The sequence below is a fragment of the Manis pentadactyla genome, chromosome 7 (genome assembly GCF_030020395.1).
Source record: "Manis pentadactyla isolate mManPen7 chromosome 7, mManPen7.hap1, whole genome shotgun sequence".
NCBI lineage: Eukaryota > Metazoa > Chordata > Mammalia > Pholidota > Manidae > Manis > Manis pentadactyla.
The window spans coordinates 134,684,369-134,701,149 of record NC_080025.1 but is presented as its reverse complement, the minus strand read 5'-3'; the positions used below and the strand labels follow the sequence as shown (position 1 = coordinate 134,701,149).

At 34.5% G+C, this 16,781-nt stretch overlaps 1 protein-coding gene across 3 annotated transcripts in view; it reads right to left on the bottom strand.

Moving 5' to 3' along the window:
• TRIM24 (tripartite motif containing 24) overlaps positions 1-16,781 on the bottom strand; it is a 125,338-nt gene that overhangs the window by 22,728 nt on the left and 85,829 nt on the right. For 2 of the 3 annotated variants that reach the window (XM_036905511.2, XM_057504800.1), the window contains exons 6-9: positions 14,478-14,592; positions 11,822-11,968; positions 3,719-3,836; positions 901-1,169 (exon numbers count right to left, since the gene is read on the bottom strand). In XM_036905511.2, the coding sequence (XP_036761406.2) occupies positions 901-1,169; positions 3,719-3,836; positions 11,822-11,968; positions 14,478-14,592 (649 nt within the window). The remainder of the gene's footprint in view (positions 1-900; positions 1,170-3,718; positions 3,837-11,821; positions 11,969-14,477; positions 14,593-16,781) is intronic. The other variant, XM_036905512.2, reaches the window with a different exon arrangement.

The following is a 16,781-nucleotide window of genomic DNA, read 5'->3' as shown; positions in this document are numbered from 1 at the left end:
CCCTAGCTGACAGGCATGTTTCCTTTTTACCAAATAATAGAGGTATTAGTCCTGCTTCTTGTTTACTTTGACAAAAAATTCTGAGCTAAGTCTTGTTCTCAAGTATAAGAATTCTTTAGCTTAGTTCTGAAATTTGACTCTTACTAAACCTCATTCCATTTCATTTGTGTCATTTACTGTAGATCACTTCAAATTCTTATCAAAAATAGGGAGTATAAATTACTAAATAAATGTAACTGGAAGTAATAGACAACTAATTAGACTTTATATCTCTTACTAAACTTTTATTAAATCTAAATATGCCCACATCTCATCTGAGCAGGATGTTCAACTATTTAACAAAGTATATACAACTTTAAGCTTCAAAAACTGGGTAAGTAAATAGAGTATTTCATATCTAGTAAAAATAAGAATGGTTTTCAAGAAATATTTGCTCAGAAAAAAGGCTGAAAAGGGTAGATTTCTTATGAACCACTACCTGCCCTTTTCTATTTCATTTGCCCTAGTTTCTAAGATGCAATGTAGTTTTCTAAACACAGCATCCCCAGAGAACAGATACCTAAAGTATTATTCATTCTGAAGCACTAATATAGGAATTATGAGTTACAGGTACACAATTTTTCCCATCAATCAGGCATGGGTTATTTAAGAATGCAATCATTTATTCTCTGTTATAATTTGAAGACAACAAAGAGTAGATGAAAATAGATGTACCAGCTAAATAAACCATTAATTCCTTTTGAAAAGGGCTAACAACTAGGAGTTAAATCAGGGATTCTTACATGATAAATTTTTATAAATTCATATATTTAAACCATGGATGACAAATGTGTTGGTTATTTTAAGAGCTGATGAATACAATTGTACTGTAAGTTAGGACAGGCCTGCTTCCAAATTTACCTGATGAGAGATGGAAGGTTGCTGGATGGGCCCCTGCATTCTAGGGTTTGGTAAACCCACAGGTGCTGGCCTCCGTTGCACCTGTTGCCTCTGAGCCATTACCTGTTGCTGCATATGCTGGAGTCGTAACTGAGCTAGGCTGATCTGTGTTGGAAACTTGGATAACTGGTTTGAAGATAAGCCACCTGGTGGCTGTGAATTCTGTTCCACGACAGGGTTCTGCTTAGGCATTTGCAGCTGACTCTCTTTATCTTCGATTACTAAAGAACCTAAATAAAGAAAAAAGGTTAAGTTCTGAAGTTTTTCTGATAATGAAATACCACATTTTGTAAGGCTATTTTTGCTGAACTTCTGAAGTGCCAAGGAACTTTTTGGTCTCAGAAAGAATTTACACTCTTAAAATAAGGCCCAAAAGAGCTTCAGCTTTTGTTTATGTAGGTCCAATCTATCAAAATTTACCATATTACAAACCAAAAAGGAGAATTAAAGTATTTTTATTCACTAATTCATTTAAATATACCAATAAACCCATAATATAACATGTTTTTACAAAAAACTATCCTTTTAAAAATTTACTGAAGGGAGGCATTGTTTTACATTTCTGAAAATCTCTTTAAATGTCTGGCTTAATGGCTGAAATCTCATATCTGTTTCTGCATTATCTGTCATATGAAGAAATTCCAGCCACACATGGATATGTAGTTGGAAAAAAGGTAGGCCTTTATGGTCCCCTGAAGGAGCCTCATATATTATACTTGGAGAACTGCTGTTATATATCAAAACGAAACAAGCAAAACTGACACTGGTTCCAAAACAATCCCACAAAATATCTGATTCTCTAATATTAACAATTTGTAATCTCTTAAATTCCTTATGACTTCACAGCACATACAATGTCAATTCTCTCATACACAATAGTTTGACAGGCTTACAACTAAACTTTTAGGGTTTAAAATACTTTTAATAAGTTTGATTCAAGCGTAAGACTAAGCTTGGTTTCTTCAAAAGTAGAGACTCCAAAGTTATCTTATTTATTAAACATATACCTCCTTAAAAATTATGGTTGGCACTCATTAAATACTTACTACATGTTAAGCACTGTGATAGTAGGTCTAGGCATATTCTTGTTACAGTCCTTTTTACTGGTAAGAGATCTAAGGTTCAGAGAGATTGAACAACTTACCCAAGTCACTAAGGCATTAAGTAAATACTCATGTAGATTAATATTTTTCCCTTGCACTCTTATATAAGATGTTTCTCAGAAGCTATGGGTAAACAAGTTTAGAGAACTTGTCTGTTTGGAAGATTTAAAATGTAAATCTCATTGTAAATGACAATTTACAAAGTTGTAAATGACAGCTCTGAGATGTTCCAAAGGATATTGACTAGATTTTTTTATATGAGAGTTTCACAAACTCTGGACAAAAAGGAGAGGAGATGCTGTTTTTATTTTGTTTTTGCTGATGTCTAAAACTCTATTATGTGTGTACAGTTATACACATATTCTTAATTTCATCTATGTCTACATCTTGTGGTCTATGCTGTGAGATATGCTTATAAGCATATATATATATATATGATGGTAGGGTGGGGTAGGGTTAAGAGACAGTTACTTATACATACACTTTGTATCAATATGCATCTTTTCAGTAACCTAAGTGAGAGTGTGCATGCTTCCAGTTGTCTACTAGGTATCAGTAAATATATATAAATATATGGCTGTGTGCTTATACTTCTAAACTGAGTGGCAGGGGTCACCTCATTGCCATTTTTTTTTCTTCCTTTGTATGGATGAAATTTGTGTAAGCCTGTTTCTTCCTTTCCCATTGTTATGACAGCACTGGCTCTTTTTCCAGCATTTTCTTCCTTTCCTACCTGGAATCTAGTCTGTGCAACGAGAGAGCAGCCATCTTTGATGATTTTGAAACAAAGTTAATGAGCCCAAAAACTGTCAGCAAAGGGAATATTTTTGGTTGATGAATATATAGAGAATTCTTAAATTTGTTTTTGTAGTTTCCCTGTGAGAAATTAAGAAAGCGGGCAAAAGGTGAAAGTTTTTCTACTAGAAAATAATGTAACAAGAAGCTAATGTAATAACTTCCTGCTGAACTGCCTGCAAGGATATTGGAGCTCCTAATGTTACCAAAATGATAGTCTCCCTTTGTGATAATTCAGTGGGCTCTGATACTTAAAATTGGGACACTTTTTTGTATGCTTCTTATACTTTAATTAGGAAGCTAAAATACCTAGTTACTATGTAAAAGGCAAAAGAAAAAAATGAAAAGTGTTCCCTACCAAGATAAAGCAAACAAAGCATTAGGCACCCAATGACTGGGTCTAAAAAGTAAGTAAGCCAATGACAGTATGAGAAATACTGTTTTAAAAGAAAACATTCTACTATCAAAAATCCTTTATCAATGGCAATCATGAGTCAAAGCTTTAATAACCCTTTCAGATAAATCTACAGGTAACAGTACAAGCAAGATTCTGTTAAAAAATAAATTCCAAATTCCGAAGTCTAGGTTTCCTATGAGTCAATATGTTTCATATCATCTATATATTTACATGTGTTTATTACATTCATGCATGTGTCACACATATACACATATGTGTATGTAAATGGCAGTAATATACTGCCATATAATATATATTATGGCAGTAATATACATTAATGAAATGCAAGTGAAAATTCCATGTCTTTAAAACAAGGTAATGAAAACACTTTGGGGGTGGAAGGGAATACATTTTCAATAACATCATAATCATTAAGAGATCCAGAAACAAATGGCACTGGGAGACAATGTGCATAACAGCCTACCTAAATTGATAATATTTTGAGCCCAGAAACTAGGATCACAGTGAAACTGGATGGTATTGTTGGTCACTGGGGAAGCATCACACCTTGCTCGAAGGAGGTGCCGTAGTCGGTATGTAATCTATAAGAAAGAAAAGCGACAGTTAAACATCGACATCTTTATCATGCAGATCATTTAAGACATTCCCAGTATGTACACAAGGAACAATCTCTGGTATGTCTGCCAACATGAAATAAGTAAATATGCTTATATGTTATAAAAAGTGGACATATAACACAGTTTTCTTTCCCAAACATCTTAAAAGTTTTGAGGTATAACTCAGTTAGCTAAACTGTTTAATACTGTTTAAAACTGAAAAGTATCCTAAAGTGATGGGTTAAAGTCAGTTTTTGAATTATTAAAATTTCACAGAAGCACCAAGTATTTGTAAAATAACAAAATTTTAATATATTTTGTTTATTTTACTTTTTAAGAAGGATTTCAAATTTAGATTTGGGGGGCTGAGTTACAGAAAACAGACAATAATCTCTGCTCAGAATTGTTAAGTAAACCCGTAACTAGGCCTGTTAGTGGGGTGCTCTCCGTGCTCCTATGCACTGGCTCTCATGCCATCACACATGAGCCCTCTTCATACCGCAGTCCTCAGTAAATACTCAGCCATTTTCCCCCAGTCCTTGAAGAGTTTAGCTCCTGGCTCATTGTCACCATCTCCAACATTTCTCCTCTCATAATTCTTGATGATTTTAATATCCAATTAGATGATCCTTCTTTCCAGCTTACTTCCTTTAGTGCCCAGATACCAACAATGGTGTAAGACCCTAAGGATCCTATAAGCCTTTGTTCCTATAATTTTTCCCTGTCCTTCAATCTCACTTTACCGTATCTTTACCCTCTAACCCTCAATACTTCCTTAGGGTCAGTAAGCATAATCATTTCCCTGTATATTCGCTCAACATCTCTTTGTCTCAAATAACCAACTACACACACCCTTTTCCCTCTCATCCTTTTCCCCACATAAAACAAACAACCCTGGTTAAATCCAACTTTTGCCTGAATATAACTGATCTCTTAAGCACATGGTTACTTACTTCAGGTAGGCCTCTAAGGTTGACAGGCTATCAAAGACATTTCTCTGGTCTTTTATTTCTCTACTCTCCTAAATGACTATTTCAAACCTTTTCACTTTTTCAAATCTCCAGCATCTCCTTCCCCATTCTTTATTAGCTGATGGTTTTGCTTGCTTATTATTCCACTAAGAAAACAGGAACAATCAGGGACCTTCTACAAACTTCCATCACCTATTATTAGTATTCATGTTCCATCCTATTACAATGGATTAAAGGACCACACTAGATTCTAGCTAATTCCAATTCATCCACTTATGCAATTAATGCCAACCTTTCCTGCCTACTCAAAGTCATTGCTCAGCAATTTTCTTCCCTCTATCCCCAAGCTTCCGTTTAACAGGATCACTCCCACCAACATAACCTTGCCATAAACATGTCTTGAACTTTCCCAGCTAAAAACAAAACTCCTGGCTCCTTTTCTCCTCACATCAACTACTCCATTTTTCTGTTCTTTTACAGCACAATTCTTCACAAGACTCATCTATTTTTATTGTCCCCTATTTCCCTCCTCCCATTCTTTACTGAAACCACTCTATTCAGGCTTTTAACAGCTTTTCACACAAGTGGTCACTTGTCCATCAAGGAAACATTTTCTTTATTTGGCTCCTAGCACACTAGAATCTCATGGTTTCCCCTTATTTCACCAGCTGCTACTTTCTGGGACCACTGAGAATAGGCTTGGGTTCCGATGCACCATCTTCTCTCCATACTTGGGTCTTTCTTCTCTCCCATACCTCTCTGTATGCTGGAATGCCCCTGGGGCTGAGCCTTTCAACTGCTCTTCCTTCTACAACCACAGACTTTAAGTGATCTCATCTAGTCTCAAAGTTTAAATGACTCCTTAATTTTTATCTCAAGTCTGGATCTCTCTTAAACTTGCATTTCCAACTGCTTACTCAACATCTCCATCTGGTTGTCTAATAGGCATCTCAAATTTCTTAAGTCTAAAAGGGGACTCCTGGTCTTTTTCCTTAAGTCTACTCATTCTATAATCTTTCCATCTCAATTACTGGCAATACTATTTTTCCCACTGATTAGTTAGTCCTTAGTTACTTTTTTTTTTCATGCCCTACATTTTTACTCTTTCAGCAAACCCTGTTGGCTCTACACTTAATGCGATGAATAATCCTATGATTTTACGCATGAACTCTACTGCTACCGCCCTGGAAAAGCCACCTTATTGCAGTAAGTTTCTAACTGGTCTTCCTATTTCCCTATTGTCCTCAACTACCTATATGGTGTATTCTTAACCAGAGTGATCATGTTAAAATACAGTCATATTCTGTGATTCCTCTCCTTTAGCCCTCCAAAGGTTTCCCATCTCACTCAGATTAAAAACTGAAGTCCTAATAATGAACTACAAGGCTTGTACTATTTGGCTTTCCATTACTTCCCTGACCTTACTCATATTAGTCTGTTCATTCACTACATTCCAGACTCTCAGGCCTCCTGGTTTTCTACATCATAAAAACTCCCACCTCAGTCTCTGCACTTGCTGTGTGTTCCCCGAGAATACTCTCCCGAGATCTGCGTGGCTTGCTTCCTCACTTCCTTCAGGTATTTGCTCAGATATCACCCTCTTCGGATAGATTTCCTTACCTAAAATTACAACCCCATCCCAATGCTCCCAGATCTTCCCTTAATTTACTTTTTTTCTAGAGCACTTAATACCAAGTAACAGTCTAATTTTGCTTATCTGGGTACTGTCCAATCTTTCTTCGATTAAATGCAACTCGTTGAGGGCAGAGATTTTGTTTGATTTTGTTTTCTGTCACCTTAGTACTTAGAATGCTGCCTGATACAATAGCAGGTATTCAATACATAATTATGGAATAAATAAATTTACTTCAGTTGCTAAATTATTTCAAACAAAATAAAATAGTCTGAGTAAAAAAAATGAACTTATTTTGGGACTATGCAGAATACATTACAATGTGTAGCAAAAATACTCAATACAGTGTTTTTTCTCCACTAAGTTTTCTTCCTTAATTTTTTTGACTCTCTAATCATTCTTACTCTAAAAACATGCTCACAATGTGCTAACCAAAAGAATTACTCCAATAACTTTTCTTTGTAAATATTCTGAAGTAATTTTAAAATTGTTAAACAGTGAACAGAACCCTTTACCCAGATATCCCAACTGTTAATATATTAGCTTATTTGTTCCAGTGCCCGCCCAACTGCCATGAATATAACTATTATTACTAGTCTTTTTCTCAACCTTTTGACAGCAAGCTGCAGACATGAGGTTGTCTCCCCTAAACATTCCAGTGAATATATCCTAAAACAAGGATCCTCTAACATAAGCAGCAGATTCCAAATTCCGAAAGCAAGTTTGTCACAATACTACCATCCAATCCAAAGACCTCATTCAAATGCCAATGGTTCAAACTGTATCGTTCCAGGATGCTATCAAGGAATGCAGGCTGCATTTAGTTGTCATGCTTCTTCAGTTCTTTAATATTTCCCTGTCATTCATGTCCTTGATGGCTTTAAAGATTTCAGGTCTTACATTCTATAGGATAACCTTCAACCTGAGTCTGAGTGTATTTCCTCCTGATCAGACTTAGTAGAGCATTCTTGTCAGGAATATCATACAAATGATGATGTGCATTTCTTAGTGTATCATTTCAGGAAGCTCAGGATGTCAACTTGTCCCACCACTGCTGATACTAATCTTCATCACCTGGCAATTTTGTTGCCCAGTTTCTCTCCCTTAAATACACAACTTTCCTCCTTTGTAACCGATTAATATTTTACAAAGAGGTATTCTACGATTATACTAAAATCCTGTTCCTCATCAATCCTCTACCCATCAATCCTTACCCACTAGTAACTCCTGAATTACCTCTAGGATAGTATCCAGATGTGCTTATGTCCCTGCTTCTTTCTACATTTATGAATGCACATTGCGACATACATTTTCCCCTTCTTTATCATTTACTTATTTACATATCATCATAGACTCATGTATGCCTACTTAATTCAATGTGTTGTAATCCATTATGTTTATTTAGTTTGAGCCTTAAATCTGTTGACTTGCCCAGGGGGATCCTGGTCCCTTTGACATTTCCCAATTATTTCTCTGGTACAAGATGTCTGGATGCATCTTGCACTTTCCCTCACTGGTGTTTAGAAACTAAGATCGGGAAGGACAGTGGGCTCACTGCTTTGGGGTGTAACACATGAACATATATACACATATAGATACATTTGTAACTATATCTAGATCCACGTATATCTATAAAACTCTGAATTCATTCTTATACCTCCAATTCTAATCCAATATACTGTAGGGCTCTTTCTAGTCTTACATCTTTCTTTTGATCTTTTCTAATAGCAAAAAAATCTTGGTGGCCATTACCCTCAATATATTTACTATTTGCCCAATCCATTTACTTATTTGCTTAATATAACCAAAATCCAAGTGACAATGCCTCTGCTTATTACCTCCATGTCGGGAAGGGAAGATGGTTCATCATTTTTATTTTAAAAAACAAAACACTTTTTCCCTCTCTTTTAGGCACATTACACTGACTTAGCACCTTGGAAATCTTGTGACTTTTAGTGTGGAAACTGAATATAAGTTTTCCTGCTTCCCCCATGATTAAATCAGAAATGTGCATACTTCCTGAAAAGGAAATAAGCTTTAATTAAAGGGAACTATGAGGTAAATCACTTGGGCATATATACTTTTATTTTTTTCCCTTCAGGTACTATGCTATAAACCCCTTCTTTTTGCTGATGAGAAACAAAAAGACACAATTTACTTACAACTAGATAGCCAGTATCTGTTTCTAATTAAGTTGTGCCAAGTCTAAAAATTATACCAAAGTTAACTAAACTCTGCTCACTATCTTAAGCAACAACTTTTTCTTCTGTATTTTACTGTCATTCCATCAATGTAAAGATGTAAGAGCTCTCTTGTTGTCAAAGTATCTTTTTACCCATCTAAAATGTAAACCACCATACTCGTTAAAACTCCTGATGCATGTTTTAGATATTTCTGAGAAGTCATAGGGCCTGGCTAGCATAGAAAATAAAGAATGGCTCGTTAAATATACTTGGTAATCCCTTCAGATGTATATGAATTTAAATAAATTCAGTTTTCATACTGAAAACTACTCTGCAAAAAGCAAGTGACAAAAAAAAAATTTTTAGTATGAAAATGTCAAAACACGTTTTGAGTTGGTAATGCTCTATTATCTCCTTTGTATTGAAGTTAATACGACAAAAAAGAAATTTAGTACTTCTGAGCTTCAAATCCTATAAAGAATTAATATAAAATTTTGCTATACTTATAGCTTTTGAGAGGAGATGTTATCTAGCATCTTATTTTTTCATCATCAATCTTTCATTGAGCACTGGATAACACAAAATTCCTACCCTTAAGAAGTATAAAGTCTTTGAAATTCATAGAAAAATATGCAAATATAATAATAATAGATAAAAATCAGTTAAAGTATGATGGACATATGCACAAAGGCTTTGTAAACACAGAGAAGGGAAATCCAACCCAGTCTTGGTCATGGAAGGCTGCCAAGAGGAAAGGAAAATGAAACTTAACTGAACCTGGTAGTCTCTAAAAAGATGAGCATTAGTTATTCAGGAGAAAGGCATTTCTAAGAAAGGGCACTATTACCCAGGCAAGAAAGCATGATATATTCTGAGTCCCAAGGATTAAAAGTAAGGAATTGGCTATGAGACATTCAGGAAACATAAAGAAGGTCTTTGAAGATTAATTATATGGGAAAATGAGGAAAAGGCAGTAAGACTGCAGAATTTCTTTTGACTACTTATATTGTAATAGTTTCGTAATTACTAGTGCAAGATATTTCTGTATCTGCTAGTGAAAAGTATAACTGTAGTTTACTCTCCTGGTCTCTGTCAATATTTCTTGCCTCCTTCTAAATAACATAAGGATAAACTCAATGTTGACAGAAGAATCCTAAGGAAATTCTGTGAAAATGTTTCAAAATATATTTAAAAATAGACTTCTGAAAGAATTCTGCTATTCCAATGAGTTTGGTCTTTTACTGATCATAATTGCTATAGCAAAAAGATGAACTAAGAATTGGAAGCCAACCTTCAAGTTTCAGGCCTGCAGGACATTTAAAATTTTTTACACGTATAAAGCCATCATTTATAGGATAACCTGAGTAAATATGGCAATATTTACAAAACATAAGAATTCTGAAGAACAGAGTTGTGTAATATAATAGTTTTCAAATATTCTGAAGTTGGAAATCCTTCTACATTAAAAAAATTATCACAAGTCTCAGCTCTGCATGCACTGCAGGCAAATTATTTTATTAACTACATCGGCTACTAGTGATGACTCAGAGCCCACTTGAGTTCATTGGCTTTAGAAAATCTGAAAATTAAAAAAACATAACATACACAAGATTTGGTCAATCAGGAATTGGGTAATACTGGTTGCTTATGATTTGCTGTGACTATTTCCTCCCATATAACAGAGGACAATCTCCATCTCCTCTACTTTAAGAGATCATTCTGCAAATTAATCCCTTCTGCTATTTTTATTGTTTTCTCCATATTAGAGGCAAAAACAAAATCACAGAATAATATTAGAGAAACAAATTTTTAAACTGATATTGAGATTGACTGAATGTCTAATTGCGTGGATGCTCTCTTACACACATACAAATAAAAATAATCATTATGGGTCTAACTGAAAAAAATTCTCACTTTCTCCTTTCATCCCTTTTATGTTTGACTTTCAAGAAAATATAAGTAACACAGAAGGTATGCACTATATAGAAGCTGTTTTTCATTAGATAGTGTAGCAGTAAAAAAGAAAAAAAATGACTCAAAATTGAGACGGCATCACTGATAATTATGAAAGAAAAAAAAAATCCTGAATTGAATACAATTCATGATTAGGAATAGTTACAGAAATAGTTCAAATCAGTTTTCTAGCAAGTCACTCAATATTTGAACCTAGTTTATGCAAGTTTATCCATAAGTGCATTTCCTTATTTCAAAATGGTCATAAGGTATCTCACCCATTTGATTCTAAAAATGGAGTGGATGAACAGAAAACTGATATTGGTGTCATAATTTGATTTCTAAGTATAAATCTCTGTGGAACCTTTAATAAAACCTTTAATAAAAAATCTTTAATCTTTAATTAAAGCAGAAATTTTTAAGAAGGTTTATATGGTTTGACTTCTAGTGGCTAAATAATTGTTTTCTAGACTGCTACTAAAGGCATGGTCTACAGATCAACAGCCATCAACATCACAGGGGAATTTGTTAGAAATACAGAATCTGGCTCCACTCTAGATCTACTGAACCAGAATCCAATGTGATTAGTATGCAGTGACTACATTTTCTAGCAATGTTCTAGACTATCAAAATAGTTCACCAAAGAGCCACTTTTCTATAGCAAATGGGGTTGAAATGTCCAGCATTATATACTGCTGACAGAGTAAGCCATGTAGTGCCGACATGAGGAACGCACCCTTGTGATCAGGTGTCCAAGTTGGAATTCTGGCTACGCCTCCTACTTTGTGGCCTTAGGCATGTTACCTAATTCTGTGCTTTGGCTTCATCACACATACAGTGGGGGTGGATACCTGTCTTCTACAAATGATGCAGAAGTGTAAATGAAATATTATATGGAAAACACTTGGATTAAGTGCCTGGTTCACTATAGTTGATTGGGAAATGTTTATTGTCATCATTACTGTTGGTTAAGTTCGGTAGCCACTGAGAGAAAACTTGGAAAAAAACAAAACAGGAGTGACAAAGGCAGATTAAAACTGAGGTGACACCTAAATCATAGCAGTTAAAAATATTTTTTAAAAACCAAAATATTTTGATTAAAATTAGAAAACGGTAAAAGGCATTTAAGCACAAACAGATTAGTGAACATTTCTGTATTTTAAGTATTACAGTAACTCCACTATTTCTATTTTGATGCACGTAAAATAAACCATACTTAGTCCATATTACCAGTCGCTTGCTGTACAGTAATGCTGTACTACTGCCGCTGGAAACGGCCCATTTGGAAAAATGCATGACATGTTCCAGCTGTTTAGAGAGCCCAGCCACTTCCTGTTGCTGTTGCATGAGTTTCATGCGATGGTCCTTTGCAAGGCTCTGAGGAGGAGAAAATAATTTCAAAATTAGTACCACAAATAACATACGTTTTAATTGTCATTTTCAGAATATCAAATTAAAACAGCCCCCACCTCAAGTGATAAAAATTGAAAACACCGTTTTTTCACCTTAGTACAAAGGATCACTTTCACTGAAACAAAAAACTGTTTCCCAAATACCTCCGCCACCACCACTGCCTCTGCTGCCTGCCACCTTCCAGGACCTTGGTCTGATTCTATATATTCTGGCATTTAGGCCTCTGTTCATACATCTTCCAATATCGAAAAGGGGACAAAACCTGGGGGTTAGTTATAACACAGTAAATGCCTGTTAAATTCAATCCTAAAAAATAAAACAGATGTACCATCCACCAATCCAGTAAAGTTACCGGATCACATGCTTTAGTCAATTACATGATTTCACCTTTTAGGCAGTCTAGTCCTGACTGCAACCAATTTGTGCCTAATCATGCCACGTGGTAGACAACACTTACGCTTTGCATGTGGTAAAAAAGGGATCACATTCTTTTTTTCTGTTGAGAATTACCGTGTGAGCCAATTAATACACTGACAAACAGGGCCAAAGCACTCTTAGAAAAGCTATGTAAAAGCAGAATATACAGAATTTCTCTACAAGAAGTACATAGGCAAGAACACATGTTCATCAAAAGTGGAGAACACTAAACCTGGGTTACTTTATTTTAAAGATCTTTATCCCCAAATCTCCTTTACTTGGCAAGAAAAGGGGAAAAGAATAGGGCTTTTACTGGTTCTGAAGAAAAGTTTAAAAATAAAATTGTTCCACCCCAACATGGACTTACATCCTCAACAAAATAATGAACTTATACCCTGGCACGGTTTCCAAATTTGGAAAATACTCATATGCTAAACTGACTTAATTAACCACAGTGACTGTCAATGGCTCTTTCATGTCTGATTTAAGTTCAGAGATAACTTACTTTTTAGGCTATTTCTAACCTCTGTAAATGCTAAGTATTTCTTTGGAGACATTCTAGAAAGAATAGAAATTCCATTGACTTTCAGGAAGGTTGCAAACTGAGAATTAGAAACCATAGTTTCTTGGTCTTCTATGGTAACAACAATTCGGGCTGTGAGTCTTAGATAAAACTGGCTACCTTTATTTGCTTTTAAAGGAGAATTCTGTGAACCAGGAGAAGGGTATGAGGAATACAGGCATATTTAAAAGGTGCTATAAAAAATGTAAGTCAATAAAGTTGATTAAAAATAATACTGATGACTAGGTTCATTCCTAGAAATTTGGTCATCTTTTCTGTTCATCTTTTGTTCTTAATCTTCATTTAAAAAAACACTTTGCAAGTGATTTTTGCTTACAGTCAAGTTTGGAAACAGCCACAACAATGCATGTATGCACTGCTAATCTCTGAAAAAGCAAATCTAAGTGACATCTGATTTTAAGCAGAGCTGGACAAACTTTTTAAATTGTTTAAATACTTCTTAAAATTGTCTATAAATACTTCTATTAAAAAAATCACAGAATCTTTAAAAAATTATTATTATAAATGGGGTCTGATTCTTCCTGGCCAAAATATTTCTTCACTAAGTACATTATTTGTTTACAAAAGAACAGGGAATTCTTTTAGTCTTTGTTTCCTGTATGGTTGATTAACTATAGGAATGACTATGCTTTCCCAGGAGGGATAGAGCTTTCTGACAAAGCCTTATAATTTTGTCAAATATAAAATAAAGTGGTTGAACTAATTTATTTCTAGGAGTCTTTTTAATCTTTGCATATCAGGATTCTTTTATTATCTTCCCATTCTAAATTGCTTCTTTACTGTGAATTCTTTCTGTATCAATATACTAAAAGAATACTAAAGTATCATGCAATTAATAGTACGTTAATGTGTCCATGTAGAAGTTGTAACCTGAGATTATCTGAACTCAAACACTGACTTTGGACCTTCATGAGTGTAAAAAGTTGATGAAAATAGTAATATTTTTCTTATCTGCAGTGAAAAACAACTGTCCTAAGTGCCTTGAGCATCTCTCCCTAAGTAATGCTTTCACAATTAAGGTTATAACATGTCTACAGCAGGAGGCACATTGTTTTACCTCATTTCTCATAAGGTTAAACGTATAGTTGAGAATTAAATTTAACACAGTGCATCTTTCTTAAAAATTCTGCTCATTTGTACCCCTTTGTTGATGCAAAGTTGTCACTTCAATCTCTAAAATGATTCATCTCTTCAATATTTACAAAGCTCCTCCTTTAAGCAAGGCATTATATTATGCTTTGCACTATGAAGTACACAGTAAGAATTAAGACATTCCTAGTGCATTATAAAGCCATAAATTGTAGGCTAGGATATAGAACCTGGTAAAGGAAAACTTGGGAATGGAGAGAAAATATTACTGAATTGTAAATGGAAACAATCATATGAAAAAGGATGTAATTTCAAGTTCACAAATACATTAGAAAATACTATGTTAAATCACTACAACATACTGTTTCATTAACAGTAACTTACCTCAAGCTGATGCAACAGAGCTTTTCCTTTTTTATTTATTTCTACCATCAATGTAAATATAGCAACTTTAATATCCTGTTCCACCTGCTTTTGATTTTGATTTACTTCAATTATCCTGAAAAATGAAATGGGGAAAAAAATCTAAACTTTAAGGCAAAAAATGTGTTTTATAGTATTTAAAATTGATTTTTTAAAATGTCTAAATTAGGCCAAAATGCCTCACTGGAGATGGCTGGTAATTATAGATCTGCTTTGGTTATGTAACTGTATTCCTATTATGTTAATGTGTGTGTACAATTTAATTAGTAGTTTAAAACCTATACATGCTTAAATTACTCTACAAGAAGATATGTCAAAGAAATAATCAATCTTCCCATGTTTTCTTCCGTCTGCTACCTCTATAGCTTTTCTTCTTCCTTCCTAATTACAACCCTTAAATAGAATTCGTGCCTCATATCGAATTTACCGAGTATCATAATTCCTCCAAGTGCTAAAGATACCTCAAGACAAATGCTGGGCATAGAAGCCACAGGGCATAAATATGCAAAGAAGTAAAAAGCTAACCTTTTCAAACAATATGGCTTCTCTCTCACTTACCAACTTCACATCTCCCTGTATGGCCCCGGAAGATGACTGGTTAGCCAGAGACGGGTAAGATTCCTCAAGGGAGGAACAACCTAAGACAGGCAGTCGCAGGGGGGCCATCAGGTGAAAAATTGGGGATCAACAGAGGTGAGGCTTAGAACCTCACCCCCCCTGTTCTGAGAGAAATCTTCTGCATACGTGGATGTTTTATTGCCCTTGTCTAGCTTGGATTAACACATAGTCTACAGGCGCACACCTGATCATCTACATTTGCTCTCTTACAACACTAAACTATGTTTTCTACCTTTATCTCGTATCTACCTACCACTTCAGCATTTTATTAAAAATAATAATAATAAAGGGAGAAATGTGGGATCCACATATAAATCAAGTATTAAAATCAAATGAATATTCATATTTGACCTGATTGTTTATGGTTCATAATGCGTGATCAAAACCGAAAGTTTCTGTGATGACTGCCCTTGCACTGTTCACTATGTAAGAACTTATTCACTATGTAAGAATTTGTTCACCATGTAAGAACTTGTTCATTATTTAGGAGATTGGAGACTGTTGAGAATTAGGCTTGGGGTTGATTAATGATTGGGCATTGAGTCCCCTATACAGAATTTTATTGTTGTTAACAACCATTTGATCAATAAACATAAGATATGCCCTCTCAAAAAATAAATAAATAAATAAATAAATAAATAAGGCCAAAACGTTTACAGCTCTTAAAAGCTCAGCTGTTTCTAGTGGTCCTTCAGTTTAAATTGACTTTCTTAAAGATGAGACATCAGAAATACAATTCTTTTGAAAGTTAGTCAGTTAATTCAATCTTAAAACAAAATGTATAAAATTGCAAGAGAATGAACACGTTTTAAGAAAATACGGTTTGGAAAGATTACAATGACACCCAGGAAAATCAGTACTTGGCCTAAAAGGATGGACCAAAAAAAAAGATTTATAAATAAGGTAAAGAAAACCATGACTCTGAGTGAGTTCTATTGCATTCACTGCAAGTAAGAAGTAGAAGTGTAAATGTGTCAATCTTAGCATTTGAACTGCTACAGTATTACTTTTACCTGCACAGAAGCAAAAAAGATAGTAGTTTCCTACTTTTAATAACATATTTTTCTTGAAATAAGCAAATAACTATTTCATGTTTCATTAATCACGTTTTTTTCCTTTTATTAGAGAAAGTAGGAATGCTGTTTTCATGGAGATCGAAATGGATAGAAAGAAAATACATAGTGTCACATGACACTTATAGAAACAGAAAAGAATAATGGGGAATGCACCAAACATTATGAGATAAATAAAGCTTCATTTCTTCTGTTTCTCCCATTGCTACCCCTCCAAAACTTAAGATCAAAGGGTGGAGATTTTATCCTCTGCGGCAAATTCTTTGAGATAATTATTTGACATCAATATTGACTATAGGATCTACGAAACCAGATAGGTCTGGGGAACAACCTCAAAACAAGCAAGCAAACAAACAACTAATTTAAATTTTCATGATGGTAGAACAGGATGGAAAAGGGACAAGCAGTGTCCTGTGTGCATATGCAAAAAAAAAAAAAAAAAAGAATTTAACACCAAAGTCAGTCAGTCCAGTAAATTTAATCTTTCTATGATCAGTAGGCTATAAAGATATGAGCAATTAATACCTAATCCAACAATTCTTTCATTCTTACCACAATTCAAAAACCAAAATCC